Here is a 20,904-nt window from a genome sequence, read left to right on the forward strand (position 1 = left end):
TGCATGCCATTTGATAAAATCTCTAAGCATTTTGTATAAGGAAGTGCTAGCCAACAGTGGCATTTTTGCATGGAATAATCCTTTATATATAATCCTAAATAGCATCATCAGGCACTTGACATTTCTGAAGCAGCCAGACCATGATGCCACCACGTTCAGTGCATGCCAGACTGTCTCAAGGCCTGTACCTCTACTGATAATGACCCTGTAGCGCTCTAGGTCCACTGGGACAAGAATGAGAGGAATCCATAATACCGTCATTGACTCAGACCTCTGCAGTGCTGACGCACACCGCCACCATTGTTAACCTGTTTGATTCCAAAAAAGATACACACTTAGTTGTTACTTAAAAGCCACTGTGATACGATCATGTGGTCCAGCCAGCCAATAGAAACTGGACTACTTGATTACGTTTTCAGTAAAGGGGTTGAGAAAAAGAATAGCACCACTTATGTTACAATTATGGAATTTTGTCCCTATTAAGCTGAGTTGCCTCCGGTGGATGCGTCCTCCTCTTACGCACTAAACACCCCATTATTTTGCTGTAGGACTAGCGTGACGTACCAGAGTACCAGAGGGAAACAAAGTCTTGTGATTGTCACTTGAGACATACTCTATTGAAAAGGCTTTGTTTCCATGGTAAAAGAGCACAACGCATTTTGTTGAACTGATATGCTTTTATTGGCCTTTCAGATTGTGTATGTAAAGACTCAATGTGGGAATAAAGGGACTGAAAAGGGATGACCATTCATAGTAGGTTACAAAATATTGTTACACAAAGACCTTTCATGAAAATATTTCAATAGATGGCACAATAAATGGCCTACTTATTAGATTCCTACTTAGATTCAATTGTGCATTATTCAGGCTTTTATGACTGCATATTTTAGGCTACACTCTTAGAAAAAAAGGTGCTATCCAGAACCTAAAAGGTTCTAGGTATAACCATTTTGGGTTCCATGTAGAACCCAAAAGGGTTCTCCTAAGGGGACAGCAGAATAACCCTTTTGGAACAATTTTTCTAAGAGTGGATAGGATCAAGTTATTTCCTGAATTGAGTGAGCTGAGAAGGTGCACTGGCTCTGTCATCACCTCACAGAAACGTATTTGACCCAGGATACAGCCACAGTTCTATCATAGAGTCCCATGGAGGAACCACAGACGTCCATAGGTTATGACCTAAATAATCACAAGCCTAAGTGAGGTCACTGAACATATCCTGAACATATGCCCGAAAGCCTGTTCTCGAGTCATCTCTAATATGTTATACAGTGACTCAGTTGTACTGACTGAAAAATGTAGTCCATGGTGCTACCAGTATACGTTTTATGTAATGTCCTGTTTGAACAATGCCAAGACAAAGTCAGTCATGCTGGTGTCAAGGATGATGGATGCTTCTTGGAGTATGACACTTGGGTCATAATGGTTCTTAGCCAGATGAGTAGGTGAATAAGTACCTACTGACGCAGAGCCAGCATTGGGACTGGGAGAGGTATGGAGATGCCTTATCACTGTCACCTTCTGCAGAATGAGCTATGCTGAGCTGTTCTTTTAATGATATAATAATTGATGATTGTCTGTAGAACAGTTCATTCTGTTAATAGATGCTTTACTTGTGTCATTCAGAGAGCCGTGAGGGTCCACAGTTGACCATTAAAACCATTTATAACTGACAATATATTTAAATAATCATATCTGCCCTGGCAGGCATAGTCACGCACAGGACTCATGTACAAAACTATTTTTATTTAAGTTTCAGAACTCCACAGGCACTTAAAACAGATCCACAAACCATATTCCCCCCACTGTCAGCTTCACACCATCTTATTTCATACCTTTACCACTCATTCCCTGGCAATTATAACCGAGAGCAAGCTTTGATGTTTACTAAGGCATGGTTAACAGCATGTTCAAAAGGGGCTACAAACAGTACTGTATTAATGGCTTTGGTAATGACAAAGCGGAGAAAATATTGCAACAATTAAAAAGTAGTTATACATTTTATACTTGTATGTCTTAGTACTGCATGTTTTAAAATAATTGCGTAGGTTTCATACAAAAGTGCTGCTTCATCTAAATGTATAAAAATACTTTACTAAATAGATAAGTTCTGTGCTCACCTTCATGTAACACACTCCAAATAATATTCATAACAAAGCATGCTCATAACATATTGGCTTACAGCTGGTCTGATTACAGTAACAGAACTATATTCAATAAGAACCACATTTGGTTGCCGGTTTTAGAAAATGAGGTCATCAAAATATACTTAAAAATAAACACAAAAACTATGATTTAGTCCAAACCAAATACCTGAATGAAAATATGTCCTTGTAAGAAGCACTCTGCATGCAGCATTAAAATTCAATTTGGGATTTATACGCCTCACTCGACCAGAGGACGGCAGCGATTGTTTGGGCTTCTGTCACAACAGATTGCCACATAGGTACTGGATGAGTGACAGCATGAGGTCCTTGGCCAACCAAGTCTTTAAGGCATACGCCAATACACAATTACACACACCAGAGCTTTTGCCCTCATCCACACAACTAGGGAGAGCTCTACTCTGCTGGTTCAGGCTTGTTCTTCTTCTTCAGGATTTTGAGGAGGCGGTCAGACATCAGGTAGGGTCTCTCTGAACTGCCATCGTTCCTCTCCAGGTCCTCCACTGAAGAATCAAGGAAAATGTCATGAGACAAAAATTTGAAATGATTTCAAAAGAAAAAAACTTGAACATTGTTACATTTCCAAGCAGGGGCCAGATCAGAACCAACTTGCAATGCATTAGCAAAGCTTCAAAGATAACACCAAGTTAAACAGAAGTACTTAAAGTCATTTAACATGTCATCCTACAAAACATCTAATTGACCGGCTTTTGACAGAATTGGTAAAGCTTGCCTAGTCGCAAAAGGAAGTTAGTTACCTTAGCTTGTTTCCCATCAACACCAATACAATGCAGAAAGAGTGAAGGGGAAAGTCAAATAACAGAAAGACTGGTAGCTTTAATCAATAGCAGACATACTACCAACATGCATAATAGCACAAGAAAGGGAGAGAAAATAGATACTGCATTCAGTTAATGCTCATAGAGCCTAGGAGTCAGTCTCCAGGACAGTGCTTCAAACAGACCTTGCTGACAGGCACACATTAAGGCAATGAGGGATCTGATTGCATTGCTTTACAGAACAAATGGAGCCGCTTCCCTCTCAAGTGGAACTAATACATTTCAGTATATACACAAAACTACATATGGCTTTTATATGTAATTGAAAATATCAACATTTTAATAGTGCACTGATAGCAGTAATACTAACGATGGTAGCATTGCAGAGCACCATCTTTTGAATGCTTTAACTGTAAACAATGTGATATCTGTAGGAGGTTCAATACATCAAACCAAAACGGATAGTTAGAAAACAATATGCCTAATTTACTATGGCCGACAGTGTTTCCCTTCTAGCAGGAAATCAACGTCAGAACTGCAACAGGTTCACATAAACATCAGTGGAATCCCTAGAATAGTTTGTTATGGTTCGGTCTCTTTTTTCCAAGTCAATGAAACAACTATCATTTGCCAACTCCAGCCATTAAGAGCACAATACCACACTATATATAGGGAGAAGCAAAGACACTGTGGTCAAGCAGTTGACTGTTGTCCAAATTCAGGCTTTGATGTCAATCTACCAATCATGAACAGTAGCATGCCCATTTCTACAAGACAGATCTGCAGGTGGAGTTGGAGATCTCGTCCACAGTGTCTTTGCTACGACTACTCCTAAACTTCCTCGTCCTTCTCCTGCATCTGAGGTCGCTATTGTTTCAGCTGGACGTCTTGGTCGTCTGGCTGATGTGGTGAGGACTGGGTTGGCTCCTCTCTCTCTTCCACAGCCTTGTTCTCCAACAGAATGTCATTGAGCGAAGCTGACATGTAATACGGTCTTGCTGGAGAGCCATCATTTCTCTCCAGGTCTTCACCTGTGTGTGTGTGTGTGTGTGTGTGTGTGTGTGTGTGTGTGTGTGTGTGTTAAATGGGGTCAAGGGATTGTTGATTAGAAAACAGGATGAAGGTGAAGGGTGGCATTAGTAAGGGAGATGGAGGAAAACAATATGAATTGAGAAGGGAGAGAAAGAGAGAAAGTCAGTCCAAATTCCCAGCAAAAGCACCCATTTACATTTTAATAGATCAACACCCAAACTTCCCCAATGCCTGCAACCAGCAAGTTAACAGTAGTCATAGATAGCTAGGTTAGGATCAATAACTTCGCAATAAAGCATCATGAAGAATACCAGAATAGCAATTCATAATTAGTGGCAGCCCAACACCATTAGCAGTGAAAGAGTTAATGAAGAAAGGGAGATGAGGGTGTTTCAGGACAACATGACCTTTAGACACATTTGGACATCTTGACTTCACAAAAAATAAATAAAAAAATGCCATTTAGTAAAGCTTTGAGATGTAAAAGAGTTGCCAACACGAGGCAGCCATTTCCTGAGTATACTGTGCACACCATAATCTTTACCTTCTCACCACTGGTACCTTGTGTTTGTGGGTGAATTACAATGCGTAACGCAAGAGGGGTATGGTTCTACTGTTACTCACAGAAGCAGAGGAAGAGTGTGTCCACACACATGGCGTACACGCTGAAGAAGCCGTGGGCAATAAGGTAGGAACCAACCACCACCGTCTGAGGAGACAAACACACTCCAACCATTACTATACACAACACAGTAGGTTACACTCAGCTACATTTAGAGGATAGATTAAACGACATGTCTTTGTACATAACCCAGCAGACCCTGAGCATGGCTATGCTACTCACCAGGATGGGGACCCAGTAGTAGTGGAGGTTGGGGGCTGTGTTCTCAAAGGCCTTCACCCTCCCAGAGAAGAAGAAGAAAGCAAAGATACCTGGGAAACAGGAGGGAAGAGTTCTCAGACACACATCCAATAGCACAACTGGTTGACAACAGTGAGACGTAATCAAACTAAATACAATCACTAGAAGACTGGCCCTACTGAGTATGTTATTGTTCATCATGTTTCCTGTAGAAACAGCCTCACTTACCCACAAGCCCGACGATGAGGAGTTTGCCCAGGAACAACAGGAAGTCTGTCACCTTGTCCAGGACAGCAACCCTGCAAGTTCAAACAGTGATGCGTTGTGATGGATCATAGTCCATTTGTTATGTTCATTAAGTCAACACACAAACATTAATAGACGGCACACTCACTCACCTGATCATGTTCCTCATGAGGAGGAAGAAGGCATCTTTGGCAGACGTGCAGAAGTTCTTGCCATATATCGCCACCTAGAGGCAGCAGACACTCAAATTCATAATCAAGCACAAACCAAACATTTTCCCACAGTTAAAAATGTTACAGATGATCCAGGTGACAAATCTCATCTACAATTAATTATATCCAATATTACATGCATTTAACTGGATGACATTGGGCATAGCAGGTGAACACTAACAGCTGGTACACACACCATAATGTAGGCGTTTCTGTTGATGAACTTGATGAATTTCTCCAGGCACCAGAAGCAGCACTTGAGACAGCACAGCAGGAACTTAGTGCACTTATTTTGGGTTCCTTTAGGGGAGAACAACACAGTAGGGCAGAACCAATCATAGCCAACACAAGTACAAAAACAGCATTCATACAACTAGTGTATAGTATGATGAGTGTATACAATGACAGCTGTGTTTTAATATCAACATACTGCTAATACAGTATCTAAAATTAAAATAAATAAAAAACATAAAAATACAGTATCAATGCCTCACCTTGGAGCTTGTGGTCGATGTACTCCAGCAGAACCCTGATGATCTGGACGATGGAGAGGATGAGAGAGCCAAACGCCAGGGAACCTGTGTGATACCTGAGTAGGGAGATGAGGAGATGTCACTAACAAGATACCCTCATATGCAACATGTACATATCTGAACACCCAACTTGGTTAGGAACAGGAACGTAAACAGTCACACACACCTGAGTGATCTGCCAAGGGAAGAGAAGACGGGGAAGGCAGGCATGTCGTCAGGCTTGACGAAGGCCCAGTAGTAGGAGGCAAAGGCCCCAGCCAGGGTCATCTGACCCAGCGCCGTCACAAAGTTGGCACACCAGAAGAACAGGAAGACGTTGTAGAACTGCAGGCCGATCAGGTACTTGTGGTAGACCGTCTCTCCACCGTAGAAGGCAAACAGACACTTAGAATCTGGGCACTCAGCCTTCATACTGGAGGTGCTGAAGTTCTGGAGGAGACGGAGAGAGAAGAATCAACTGTTGACATTCTATACATTTTTATCATGGTGATGATCCAATGGTTCAATGTCTCTCCAATTAAGATCAGATTGTTAGATGGTGACATATTGTATTGGCTAACAGAAAAGCAAGACTCACAGCTGGCTCGCAGATTTTCCTGGAGTGATCACAGGCCGTCTCATTGAACACCTTATAGATGGGCTGATTGGAGGTGGACAAGAACCTGGCCAGAGACTGTCAAGGACTACAATATGACCCAGAGAACTACAAATCCCAGCAAATACACATCCATGATTCAGAAGAGCATGTTGAGTTATTTAAGCCTATGAGTCATTTTTTCCAAACATGAAGGATACACAGCGGTGACAGCCCAGTAGGCGATGACCATGGACAGGAGGGCAAAGGTGAACAACGGGTAAAACAGGGCTGACATCACATGCCCAATGGCCCTGTAAACCAAACATCACAGTTTAGGACTACAAATGTCTTATCCAACATCTATGAATTACATCCCCCTTTTGACCACAATGATCTAGCCTTCATTGATCCGTTTCCCATACAATCTCATCAGAAAAGGCTGTAAGTGCAGAGAGCCGCCCCCCCCCCCCCGTTTCCTGACCTGCTGGCTTCTTTGATGAGAGCGATGGCGATGAGGATTCTATTCCTGAGGAAGATAAGCAGCAAAATGATGATGATCTCCACAATGGCCAGAATAATAACTAAGAGAACAGGAGGGAGAAAAAGCATAAAAACAAATGGAGAATTCAGTCACAGCCATTTAGGGGTCCTTAGTAGCAGTTTATGCTTGCGATAACACTGCAATGCATTATATCTAAGGGTTTAGAAAAATTACCTGGCTAACATTGATCCTGCTTCGTGATATACAGTATAACTAATGTATTGGTCCAGTTGTATCCCTCCTGAGCCACATTTGCTGTAAGGTTGAGAGGAGGTAAGTGGGGAGACTTACTGAAGGCCAGCCATGTCTGTCTGATATGCAGGTACACAGAGAAGTCTGTCTGGAAGCCCAGGTCCTTTAGAGTGACATTAGAGCCTGCCTCTGACTTCAGGCTAACATACTCCATGGAGCAGTGGAAGATGCCTATGGTGCAATACAGAGCATGGCCACAAGAGGGAAGTACAGCATTTAGATAGGGAGGTGGGAAAGGGCACAGGTGATGCTTTGTTGATTATAGATAGTTTATACAGAGATTTGAACATTAAGAAACAACTCAAAATGACCCTTCTGTTTAACTGGTCTTTACCGTATCCAATGACCAGGATCACCATGACGATCATGACCCACACCATGATCCCTGCCAGGTAGCGCAGGAGGATGATGAAGAGGAGACTGACGAGCATGGCAATCACCAACCCTCTGAACACCGACACAAAGACAGACTTAAGTGGCTACGTTATGGACTCGTCGCTGGATCAAGTGCTTTGGAATTCAGTTGACTGCGTGGTAAATGACCAGTGTGAACGTATTACTGCACAATAGTGTCAAAGGGAAGATGCTGACTTACATTAGGATCCAGTACCAGGACTGGGTGTAATCCTCAAAGATCTTCATGGCCACTTGTCGAGCCTCAATGACCACTGTGGCATTCCTATAGAAGACAATACAGTGACCAACGCTGATTGTAGCACTAGCACCCATCAAAGGAAAACATTATGCAAATTATGTTTATCTGTGGACTCACTTGACCCCCGCCAACAGATCTTTGGCATCTCTAATGTTCCCCTCCCCATCATCAAACTTGGAGTTATTTCCCACAGTGATCTCCCCTCCCTTCTTCTGGCCCAGGGCAGGGAAGCACCTGCGGGTGACTGGAGGAAGGGGAATGGTGGTGAAGGAGAAGACACAGGACAATGAGGGAGAGCAGCTAAAACAATGTCTTTCACTTTTTTCGAATTCCGTAAATGGGGAGGATGGGCTGGTCAGATGGAGGGTTGGGGAGTTCAACTCAGAGGAACAGAGGTCTGGAAGATGGGCAGGTAGACAGGATAGAGCCGTACTTACAGGGTTTACTTGGCATCAGCATGGCAGGACACAGGCCAGAACTCAGGATCTGTGTTACAGTCTAAAACACACATGAACAACCAGCACTTAGTATCTCAACCATTGGTGCAGCAATGTATATTCAAAGTTTGAATTGTTCATACTAAAACTGCCACTGGGCACACAATTATTTTTGTAGAACAAAACACATCATCACATTCTTGACATTTTAGTGACATTGGAAACCAAGGAATCTTGACATTGTCATCCATGTTGATTTTGGAAAACTACTATACCACCTAGCTCAGTTTCCTCTTCACATGCTACTCACCAGCCCCTCTAGACCCTCCTTGCAGAAGTTCTTATAATACTTAAAGTCCTCTTTATTGGTGTAGGCCTTGAGGAGCGTCATGAACTTATCAGGACATTTCTCCACACACATCTGATGGCAAAAGAAATGTCACCATGAGACAAGATAATACAAGTGCATACGCATACATAAATAACATGGTGTTCAAGAATGTATCAAGTGAAAACCAACAGAGGTTCAGGTCACCTGTGTGGTTGGGCACTGAAACTCCAGCAGCACCATGGGACTGGCACACTTCATGATGTTGAAGTAGAACAGCAGGGACTTCTTCCTACAATACACACACAACCAGTTGTTCAGAGAACACAAGAGCAGTGTTGGGTAAGACAGGTTTAAAGAGAGTGAATGACCAGGGTGGAATGATTGAGACAACCAACACACAACACATGTGAGTGTTAGTGATTGTTTGTGTGTTATGTATTCCACTGTATGAATGGTGTGTGCAGAACTTACTCCAGAGGAGTGCCTGCCTGCCCACAGAACTGTCCTCTGCTGTCCGTGGGGTAGATCACCTTCCTGGGGTCTCCCTGGGACCAGGCTAGGGGAGAAGGGAACCATCAACAACAATGATACAGACACTCTCAGACATGCTTTAGGTGACCAGCACTCTGACCAGCACTCAGGGTATACCCAAGTCCTTAATATGGGGTCAGGTTAGCTTGTTTGTGCCTACAGGACACATTCACTTACCAAGAATTCCCACTGCAAAGTAGCCCAGTATGCAAATAATGAAGAGGATGCAGCATACAATATCAGTGCAGCCCCTAGAGTAAAGCGAGAGGGAGATATGGAAACGTTATGGGACCAGTAGTTTTTAGATGCAAATTATGTGCCATCCTGACTACATGCTGTGGATGAACTGGTAATCCTCTCTCACCTGTTATAGATGGGGCCTTTGAAGGTGGGGTCATGCTTTCTTGGTTCACCTAGATGGAAAGAACACACAGTAGGAATACCATTTCAGATGGTAAATGGCTTGCAGCGTAGAAGTTGAATGAAAGTGTACACACTGGTATCATTGCAGGGTTGTCAGAAGAAATGTAATTTCCAAGATGCACTTTGCACCTAGACACTGTTCCATGTGGGGGAGTCTGGCTCCTAGTTATATATTTCATGGGGTAAACAGAGTGGATTGCCCACGCATCGACATTCTGCTCCCTTTACTGTTTGTCAGATTACTTTTCCCTCAGGGCAGACACGCCTGGCAACCCAACAAATTCCTTTGTAGTGACTAGGCAGCCCTTCTAAAACATGAGAACCTGCAGGTACCACAACACAGCCACCAGAGGTCAGCAACTGTGTGGGCACAACCTATTAATCAAATCACATTTTATTTGTCACATGCTTCATAAACAGGTGTAGCCTACAGTGAAAGGCTTACTTGGGGATCCTTTTCCAACAATGCAGAGTTAAGATACAGATACATTTTTTTTTTTAAACACATAGAAATTGTGAAACGAGGAATACATACACAGTGAATACCCAATAACAATAACGAGTAAAAGATAACATTGTTATATACAGGAAGTACCACTACCGAGTTGATGTGCAGGGGTACGAGGTAGCCATCTACATCACAGGTGGTTGGTGGCACCTTAATTGGGGAGGACGGGCTGGAACGGAATACGTGGAATGGTATCAAATACATCAAACATGGTTTCAATGTGTTTGATGCCATTCCATTTGCTCCATTCCAGCCATTATTATGAGCCGTCCTCCCCTCAGCAGCCTCCTGTGATCTACATATAGGAAGGAGTAAAGTGACTAGGCAACAGGATAGATAATAGACAGTAGCAGCAGCATATGTAGTGAGTGTGAATGTGTGTATGTCTCCTTCAGCCAATGCTACATTTGATTGCCAAGGATATAGGATACACAAATGACAGATTACCCTTTTCATCAGTATTGATTACTTCTTAAAAAGGTAAATGTTGATTAATGACATGAAAAGGTAAGGTAAAAAAAAGTTTGTTCTTGTTAATGTTTCGTGATTTTCTTAACTTGATAACATCCCCCCAAATTAAACTAGGCTATAAACCAGTGAACAATATTCTCTCCCTTTCATACAGGCACACCCAATATAATGTGTAACCTGGATCTGAACCCTGGGGATCCAAAGGGGTAAGGTGGAGCAGAGACAGTACACTCTCCACATCAGCTATCAGCCCACATAGATCAAGGTAAACTACGGTTACTGTACAAGGAGGGAGGGGATATTTCATCAGCAAACATCATGCACTCATTGCCAGTTCTAAATCCTCAGACGACCAAAAGGAGACATTGTCAACTACATTTAGGCCTAGATGAGAAAGAAAAGGATACGGTTATCATAATCAGTCAGAAGTGCTCAAGTTGAGCCATAGTGAATCTCAACCTCACATAACATCAATAATCACAGTCTTAAGAAGAAGGCTGAACCACTGGGTCTAGGCTAGAGACTATAGAGTATGACGTTCAGCATGGCGGCCATTAAAAATGCAGAGCAGTGGTCAGGGTGCTATTGCAGCATGCATTATAGTGGACCTGCCCCCAGAGAACATAAATCCACTGGACACAGCAGGTCTTAGGCACAGAGATACAGAGTCTGGATGTTAAAGTGTTAAATGGGCATAATCAGCCTGAGGTGCCCTTGAAAGATATGGGGGAGACAGCTTGCAGAGGGACGTAGACTGGAGCAACGTGCGGAAACATTTGCCCAAAACAATGGCTGACATATTAATTTATATTTTATCAGGGCTGAAAACAAATGTTTCCTGCCAATTTTTCAGTCCAATCCTTATATACAGTGCAGCAGCATGTGATAAATGAGAGAAAACATGATGATACAATGTTTGCTTGCATTTCTCTACACACCTGTATAATCAGCAGGTTTAACCCACACCCATTCTCAGCCATGTTGTCATAATGCCGATACTAGAGCTCTAGTTTCACCCAGTGCCGCTCTTCTCCAGAGACAAATGACACCACCTTTTAACAAGCTCCAACTGACAGATTCGTTAGAAAATTCCAGCAGTGACAAAAGTTGTATCCCACTTCAAGAACAAACTTAAGCTACAAACAAACCAGCCATCATAAAAGACACAAACAGGTTTTGATATGGTTGAAAAAGGTAAACCACATAAACTCTAGTGAAACTAAAACCAAGATTGAGGAATTAGAAGTTACCATGCTTTCCATAATAGGGTTGCTCCTCAGGCATCTTTAAATTCCTTTCTGGTAGTCAACTTATGAATGACCAGAAAACTCGCCCTCTTCTTCTTCAGCCCTTTTTTACTTCACTTCCTTTTCCTGCCAACTGGTGTGTTTCAAATGTGCGTGTGAGAAAGACAGGTATTGTGGGGAGAAACTTGTCCGACCTGTCTGCAACAGCTCGGAGCACACCCCTGTTCCTCAGAGTCCACCCACTGTTTCCCACCCCCCAACAGCTGCCTAGCTCAGATCTCTGGTCCACCTGTTCATTTCTCTCTTTCTCTTCCCCTTTCCCTCCACACAGAGCTCTTTTTATCTGTGTCTCTCTCACTCTCTGCCTTTGTTCCTGGCTTTCTCTACCTCTTTCACTCGCTCTCCCCAGAGTTTGGTCAGGTAGCTCACCTACAGGGAAGGGTGGAGCACAACTGAGGCAAAATGGGTGGAAACAATTCCTTGTTTTTCACTACACTGACTCTCCCCTCCCCCCTCTGTGAAAGAGCTGCTGGATATCTTTGCGGATCCCAAGCAAACTACACAGGAGTGATCAAAAGCATGTGTTTGGGAGAAAAACAAAAGAGCTGTTTGCTAGCCTTGCTTGCTTCCAATTGTGTGCACTAGAGACTGATGAGACTCAGGTGTGCTGGTTATAATACTGGATAGATGAGCGCATTAATCAAGAGCTCCACCCCTGAAGCTATTTTGACTGTCAAATGAACACAAAGCTATATTTTGATACCTTATTTAACTTCTAGAGCTATCTTAAACTGCATTTACACAGCCAGTCCAATTCTGATATTTTTTCCACTAATTGGCCTTCTGACAAATCAGATCAGCTCTGAAGAAGATCTGGGCCCAGTGTTGGTTCTAATGATAAACTCAGCCTTAAGATGCTTTTGGGAAACCGGGCCCTGATGTGAAAGATCTGATGTGATTGGTCAAAAGACCAATTAGTGGAAAAAAGATCAGAATTGGGCTGCCTGTGTAAACGCAGCCTTGTTTACTTATTTCTAACCGTCACATCTTCTATGTTTGAAAAATTGTCACACCAGGGCTGCGTTCAGTATGTTTTTATGTTCTGGAACATTCAATTGAACGGAAACAGTGATGTGCTGAACGACCAGGTGAAAAGGGAGGTCGGTTGGGGAACGCTATATCATGGCCTCTGCCCTTTAAATACGTCACTCATTGCATCAAGGCACGACTCGCCACACCCACCAAACGGGAGCAAATGTACCTCAAAGTCTGTTAAAAAACATACAAGAACGTTTTGGGGAAATATGTAATTCAGTACTAACCGTTCTGCAATTTAGCAAATGTTCAAGCAAACTGAACGCACCTCTGCCCAATGGATTATTCACAAGGTGCATTCAATTCAAAGCTGCTCCTTAGGCGGTTCATTATAGCCAAAGATTGCCTATTACATAGACATGTGACCGCTCTAACAATGGAAATACATGTCCTCAAACATGGAAGGCAGGCAGGAGGAGGAACCATTTTAGCCAATGAGAGGGCAGATAAGCGTGTGAACAACAGGCCATAGAGATAGATAGAGGACTCATCTTTGTATCTGTGCCATTATAGTGTCTCTGACAGCATGGCATCTCCATTTTAAAGTAGTACATTTTCTTCTTCTTCATTGGCTGATTGCTTCCAACTCATAGGAATCCCCACCCAGTTGACTACTTTAAAATGGTGGAAGCCCTCAATCCATCAGGGCTTGACATAGCTTTTAGCGAAGTAGGTCAGATTTTTTACTTGTCCGAAAGCTCAAGCCACTTGTCCGGACCCCCCCCAAAAGGTTGGTAACACAAAAAGGTGACAGAAAATTGTTTTGTATTATGCAAGGAACCACTTCACAAAATAACATTCATTATTATCACTGGAATTGGCAATGGAAGGCTGCTGGTCTGATCCCATGTATTATATAGTATCTCCTGCCATTGTGGCTTTGAGCAAGGCACTCAACCCCCCACAAAGTAAAATACTGCACTGATAGGCTACTGTATAAAACACATGTGGTCCGTCAACCCTCCATCTGGAGAGCTACTGGGTGGCAGGCTTTGATCCAACCCTTCTCAAACACACCACTCAGCTTATCAAGGTCCTGTTGAGCAGCTGATTATTTACAATGTGGTGTGTCGAGCAGGGCTGGAGCAAAAGCCTGCACACCCAGTAGCTCTCCTGGAATCTCCTGGAGGATGGTTGGCCACCCTGCCACATTACAATTACAACCAAATTATTTTTATGTCTTTATAAAATAATTCCCTCAGCAAAATAAATAACAATATAGGGATGAGGTAGTTGGGTGGGCTAATTTCAGATGGGCTGTGTACAGGTGCAGTAATCGGTAAGGTGCTCTGACAACTGATGCTTAAAGTTAGTGAGGGAGATAAGAGTCTCCAGCTTCAGAGATTTTTGCAATTCGTTCCAGTCATTGGCAGCAGAGAACTGGAAGGAATGGCGGCCAAAGGAGGTGTTGGCTTTGGGGATGACCAGTGAGATATACCTGCTGGAGCGCAGACTACGGGTGGGTGCTGCTATGGTGACCAATGAGCTAAGATAAGGCGGGGATTTGCCTAGCAGTGATTTATAGATGGCCTGGAGCCAGTGGGTTTGACGACGAACATGTAGTGAGGACCAGCCAACAAGAGCGTACAGGTCACAGTGGTGGGTAGTGTATGGGGCTTTGGAGACAAAACGGATGGCACTGTGATAGACTACATCCAATTTGCTGAGTAGAGTGTTGGAGGCTATTTTGTAAATGACATCGCCGAAGTCAAGGATCGGTAGGATAGTCAGTTTTACGAGGGCATGTTTGGCAGCATGAGTGAAGGAGTCTTTGTTGCGAAATAGGAAGCCGATTCTAGATTTAACTTTGGATTGGAGATTCTTAATGTGAGTCTGGAAGGAGAGTTTACAGTCTAACCAGACACCTAGGTATTTGTAGTTGTCCACATACTCTAGGTCAGACCCGTCGAGAGTAGTGATTCTAGTCGGGTGGGCGGGTGCCAGCAGCGTTCGATTGAAGAGCATGCATTTAGTTTTACTAGTGTTTAAGAGCAGTTTGGAGGTTTCTTAACACAGTGTCCAAAGAAGGGCCAGATGTATACAAAATGGTGTCGTCTGCGTAGAGGTGGATCTGAGAGTCACCAGCAGCAAGAGCGACATCATTGATATACACAGAGAAAAGAGTCGGCCCAAGAATTGAACCCTGTGGCACCCCCATAGAGACTGCCATAGGTCCAGACAACAGGCCCTCCGATTTGACACATTGAACTCTATCTGAGAAGTAGTTGGTGAACCAGGTGAGGCAGTCATTTGAGAAACCAAGGCTATTTAGTCTGCCAATAAGAATGCGGTGGTTGACAGACGTGAATGCCTTGGCCAGGTCGATGAAGACGGCTGCACAGTACTGTCTATTATCGATCGCGGTTATAATATCGTTTAGGACCTTGAGCGTGGCTGAAGTGCACTCATGACCAGCTCGGAAACCGGATTGCATAGCGGAGAAGGTAAGGTGGGATGCTGATGATACAGACAGATTATGGTGAGCTGTGAGCTGTGTTTGGGAAATGGGTATTGATGAGAAGCTTCTGTTGGAATCCCCCCATACTCTTTCCAGGCAGTATTGTTACTTGTTTTGGCCAATGGGGTAGCCTATGTCATTCTGGTAATTGGCCAATTTTCCATTCATTACAAGTTAGTGAGAGAAAGCAAAGGATCCCTCTGTCTTCATTTTCTGTAAAACCCTACTGGCCCCATTATTACAAGCACAGTAGCAGACTGTTTACAAGCTACAAGCACAAAATAGCAAATCAGCAACAGTCTCAATATCTCGATGGGCTATGCACAGGGAGGATATTTCACCCTGCAAGAGTTGGATCTCCACTGAATACATTATAGGGGTATGACATAAATTCCCACATTTCAGTGTCACATTTTCTCTACAACAACTTTAAAGCTTGAGAAAAGATATACAAAAAACTACAGTACATTAGGAACAAGAGCACAACGTGGTATGCTGTTGGGGAAGTAAGGTGAGTGGGAGTGTGCTATCATAGGCCCAGTCAGCTTTAATTCATTAATGCGTCCTTTCTTAAAGGGGTGCCTATGACCTCAGCTTCACTACATTCACTATCAGGACAAATGTTATTTGCTACATCAGTTGTTGTAATAACTTTATTAGGGTACACTACTGTAGCTAGATGTTTCCCAATAATCTGCACAAAGAAATAGATGTATCACTGTTTCTCTTGTGGAAAGAAAGCTCATTGTATAGTGTACTACACAAGGTCCAAGGCAGTTTTGCTTCTGGTTTTCCTGACCTTCAGGTATTTGCTTTGGAACATTTCTAGAGTTTCCTGAGTCGAGTTTCCCCTCATTAGTATCCGTCTTCCCTAGCCTCTCCTCCTCTCATAGTGAAAACGTCCATAAATAAAGTCAACCTTCCATGACATTCTTTATCTGTCCACCATGCCTGTATTACAGAATATAAAGTACTGTTGCTCATTTATGCAATAGATTATGACTATCATGCTGAATGTGTGTATGCACATATCCGGAGAGAACAGAAATAATGTATTTTGTTTGGGACTGGTGAACAGCACTGCACTTAAACAGTATGCACTTATCCAATGTGCACTTCTCCTGAGTCGACTACCATATACCCCTGAGAAAAGAGAAGCATGATGTCCTATCAACACAGTAGGCTATAGTAGCAGCTTCCCCTCCTCAGTCTGTCTCTCATTACAGTAAGTGCAGTAGTAGAGTGTTGATGGGTGCAGTATTTGTGACCGTTTCCCTCATAGAGAGTTTTCAACACCAAGATTAGACTGACATAACCAACAGTGTTGACTGCAGCAGATAACATAACTACGTCTGAGATTTCGAAACTAGAAATGGAGCCTTGTTGGTGGTTAGGGTAGGGAAGTGTGCCTTCTCTCCAAATATCTCTGCTGGTACAAACAGCATCCTCTTTATGGTCTGGATCAGGGTTGGAATTACAGAGCTGCCAGGTGGTGCTGGGCACACTCATAACAAACCAGGACACCCCCATAAACGTTACAAATATTAATGTTGGTCCAGTCTACTATTTTTTAGCGGATCCCCAAGAGTCAATATGTAATTCCAACCCTGCTCTGGACTATCATCCTAAACAAAACTCTGCTGTAACAATGAATATCTCTGAATATAAGATGCTCCTGAGTCCTAACCATCTCCTCTTGTTCAGTTTCCACTGTCTGAAGCCTGCTTGATAAACAGGCCCATCTTCCTGAGGAGAGAGTGTCACCTCTACGGTCTGTCTCCCTAATTGACTCCAGTGAGAGACTCTCTCAGAGACAACAGACAGCCCTTCACTGAAACAGACGCCCATGTCTTGTCTATGTTGTTTTCTCCATTGTGCTCATAGCAGAGATAGATAGGCCAGAGCCTCAGCACCAACCCATTAGACAACATCAATTAGATTACTTGGCTACGTTTTGATAACATTGACAAAGGAATCACGATTACATTCTCAAAAAGTCTGCTAAATGAATCTAATTTTCCAAAATAGTGCTCTATTTTTGTAACCCTTACTCATTGCTCTGGCTCAGCTACGGAAATCTACAAAACAATGCAGAATTCCAAAGAGTATAGGGTTTTTTCACCTTCCAAACATCCAGAAGTGACAGACCAGACAGGCTGTGGGAGGGCAGCCAAGTCAAACAGCCATGACTAGCAGTCTGAAAGAGGAAGGGCATGGCACACAAATAGACGGGGGTTCCTGATGGTCCCAGCAAGGGTGGTCCTATAACTTCTCTTCTCCTCTCTTCATTTCTCCTTCCCTAGGGGCATGCCACTAGGCACGGACGTCAATTCAACGTCTATTCCATGTTGATTCAACATAATTTCATTTAAATGACATGGAAATAACGTTGATTCAACTAGTGTGTGCCCAGTGGGATGCCTGTTCATTCAATACAGTTGTTGAGTAAAGTGACAATGTGGGAAGTGGTAACACTATGACAGCTGTTGTAATAGAAAACAGCTGGACTGGGCCTCAAATTTAAATGTTCATGAATAGCACAAAACTACATTATTGCTACACTCTTAGAAAAAAAGGTGCCATTTAGAACCTAAAATGGTTATTTGGCTGTCCCCATACTAGAACCCTTTTTGGTCCAAGGTAGAACCCTTTTGGTTCCAGGTAGAACCCTTTGAGTTCCATGTAGAACCCTTTACACAGAGGGTTCTACATGGAACCCAAAATAATTCTACCTGGAACCAGAAAGGGTTCTCCTATGGGGATAGCCAAAGAACCCTTTCGGAACCCTTTTTTCTAAGAGTGTAGCTAGACCTTGCCAGAGCTTGAAATAAAGATCAGAGAGACTCTGGATCAAGTTTCAAACCACTCTCCTAAATATATCTTATAATTACACATAATCTAAGACTGCACAGGGCTGTAGGATGTATCTGATCCTGTCAGTGTTCCTGTTATTGAGGTTTCCTGATATACGTTGGCCTGAAATTACTCCATGATGTAAAATGGGCATGGCTATGTTAGATCGCAGCCTAAATCCCACTGTGTATTTCTGAGGCAGTCCTATTGTACCATGAAAACCTGAATTAGAACCGTATGAATGCATCTACAACATTCGCACATGGGAGTCAGGGTCAAAGGAATGTTGAGCAATGCTGGAGGAGATATTGAAAACAATTTCTTCATAAAAACAAAAACGATACAATCTAAAACCAAGTGAGGGCTGTTCCTTTCTGCACTGTGGTAGCCTGTGTCAAACTCCCCAGAGTTACGTTTTTTGTCCTTCGCCTTCTTATGTGAAACCCTGACAGATTTCCATGAAATGCAGAAAGACTTCATTCGACTGCAAAACACACGCACAAGGAGCTTACAATGAAGAAGAAAAATAAAGGGCCTCTATAAGTCCTCTGTCTACCAATCATCACACTCTTTATAACCACACAAACACATCATTCCTGATTATCATTAAATATGCTTCCTACTGCTCAGATTCCAATACATCTGCACCTCCATCATTGTTTTCATTTAAGAGTACTACACCAAATTTGACAGTCATTTGGGAGAGTCATTTGAGTCACAATATAGTGCTAGAGGTCACTAACCCTACAGCTTTTCACAGAATGTCTTCAACTGTATTTCCTGCCAAGTCATAGCTTACTATACCCACAATGCAGTTTGTTGCTCAACTGTCTTTTCTTCCCATCAAAATCTTGCTCTCTTGTTGACCTGACTGCTTGTTTGTATGAGGGTTATAACACATTCCTAAATCCTGTATAGAGGGAAGAGGCAAACAGTGCTGTATACAAATAGTAGCCTATACTGAAGGTTGTAAAATGAGTATGCATTGTGCCAGGAAGAGTGGGAAAAGTCTCAGATAATGAAAGAGGGTTTTAAATAATAAATGAGTCATCATAAGACAGGCAGGGGAAGAAAAGGCTGTGTGCGGAAGAAAGAAGAAAAACAGCTTTCATATGGCTGGAGAGGGGAGACAGCTAACAAGTCAGCCATCAAACTCGCCTTATCCCTCCTCCATGTTTTTCACAGGGCCCAGCAAACCCCACATAAAACCAAAAAACGAGAGAACCTGTCAGTGTTTCTACATCTTGTGGACAGAGTTGACCCTGGAAACAATATTTTAGCTCACAACAAAGGGTTCCAGATGTTGGTGATGCTGCAGGGAAGTCTCAATTTGGAGTGAATCTCATCATTTCTTTCTTCTACTGGTTTTCACCATGCTATGCTGTACTAGAATTTCAATGCTATAACTGCAGGTGGCAGTAGCATACCCCGCCATATGACTGGGTGTGCCACTACTAACACATTTTGGAGGTATATATTTTAAGTCCAAATTACAACTGTGGAGTCAGACTCTATCATTTTGACAGAGGTTGGCCTACTCCAGCAGAGATTCTTGCTCTTTTTAGGCAGCATAAATTAACTAAAGTATTATGAGAACATATCTTCAATGAAAACCCTTTCCCTTACATGAACAACAATTGTTTGGATCCATTAACATACCAATACCTTTATATTGCAGGGAATAGCAGGTTTTTGTTGACAATAGCTGAAACAATACACACCGTATCTTCTCTAAATTCAGATTCAGACCTACCATGAGGCATTTATTTATTAACTAATCTATATTTGGAAAGCTGGTAAGTCATTCTCTAGAGAGCCATACCAGGCTGAGGAATGTAGCAACTGGACATGCAAAGGCTGAGTAGGGACACTAATATTTTCAGTTAATCAGTAGTAAACATGTAGTTTACTATTGTTAGGGTTAAACTGTAAAGTCTAAATCTGAGAATTTAAAGAATTTTAAAAGGTCACAGTCTATTTGAGAATCATATTGTATGATAATTTGAGATAGGCTACCGTATTTTCATTTGCATACAAGTGTGCATTTATTGTATGGAATGTTGTAGGCCCTTATACCACTAATTTCTCAGCAGTCTCATTGTTTGGCACAAGGATGAGACCTGGGCGGGGGCGTGTGAGAGGCAACAACAACATAGGCTAATCAAATGCAATCTGTAGGCTAGCCCAAAACAGAAGCGGACCAAGAGTCCCTATTATGCATGGGAATTATGGCTCAAATGGTGAGAGTCAATTTCCATTCGTCTATTCTCTGAAAAGGAGACAGGCAAAAAGTTGATTGAGTTAGGCTACTTCAACGGGGTAAATCAAATATGTAGTAGCCAAATGCTGAGTTTAATTGTTACATGCATCCAGCACACACCAATAAAATGTTGCACTCCACGATCCAGTCTTCTTGATATATGAAAACGAAACTATATGGGGCTGGTCAGCTTGCTATCCCAGGACAGTGAAAGCGCTGTTAAAGAGATATGGTAGCCTATTAAAAACTAAACAAGCTAACAACTTACCATACTTCGGTTTCTCACCCTCCAGTTCCATCATGAATTAGTGAGTCCACTTGTAAACTAAAATTGTAAGACTACATATATCATAATTTCCAGTCCAAATGGATAGCCTACGGATAAGGTTACTGCGCTGAAGTCCACTCCAAATCTGAACCGAACTCATAATATTTA

The 20,904-nt window shown here is 42.6% G+C and overlaps 1 protein-coding gene across 1 annotated transcript; it reads right to left on the reverse strand.

Moving 5' to 3' along the window:
- Positions 1-1,726: 1,726 nt before the first annotated feature.
- On the reverse strand, positions 1,727-20,904 carry LOC311104006 (choline transporter-like protein 2). The gene is made up of 22 exons (XM_084145651.1): positions 20,737-20,904; positions 9,518-9,566; positions 9,331-9,404; positions 9,094-9,178; positions 8,827-8,911; positions 8,602-8,712; positions 8,292-8,352; positions 7,972-8,098; positions 7,795-7,878; positions 7,534-7,646; positions 7,239-7,370; positions 6,888-6,987; positions 6,625-6,717; positions 6,407-6,491; positions 5,996-6,258; positions 5,791-5,885; positions 5,493-5,596; positions 5,237-5,310; positions 5,067-5,137; positions 4,821-4,909; positions 4,601-4,685; positions 1,727-2,668 (listed from the first exon to the last, which is right to left on the reverse strand). The coding sequence occupies exons 1-22, from the start codon at positions 20,768-20,770 to the stop codon at positions 2,562-2,564; spliced, it is 2,121 nt and encodes a 706-aa protein (XP_084001777.1). The 5' UTR covers positions 20,771-20,904; the 3' UTR covers positions 1,727-2,561.

The sequence above is a fragment of the Coregonus lavaretus genome, assembly GCF_964263955.1.
Source record: "Coregonus lavaretus genome assembly, chromosome: 28".
Lineage (NCBI taxonomy): Eukaryota > Metazoa > Chordata > Actinopteri > Salmoniformes > Salmonidae > Coregonus > Coregonus lavaretus.

Bases quoted from the DNA above. Each gene is read 5' to 3' on its own strand.
- LOC311104006 (XM_084145651.1), bottom strand. From the start codon at position 20,770: ATGATGGAACTGGAGGGTGAGAAACCGAAGTATG. The intron at 8,353-8,601 runs GTGAGTAGCATG...TGTGTGTTTTAG, and splicing joins AGGAGGGTCTAGAGGGGCTG to ACTGTAACACAGATCCTGAG. The intron at 5,311-5,492 runs GTGTGTGTACCA...TGCTGCCTCTAG, and splicing joins ACAGAAACGCCTACATTATG to GTGGCGATATATGGCAAGAA.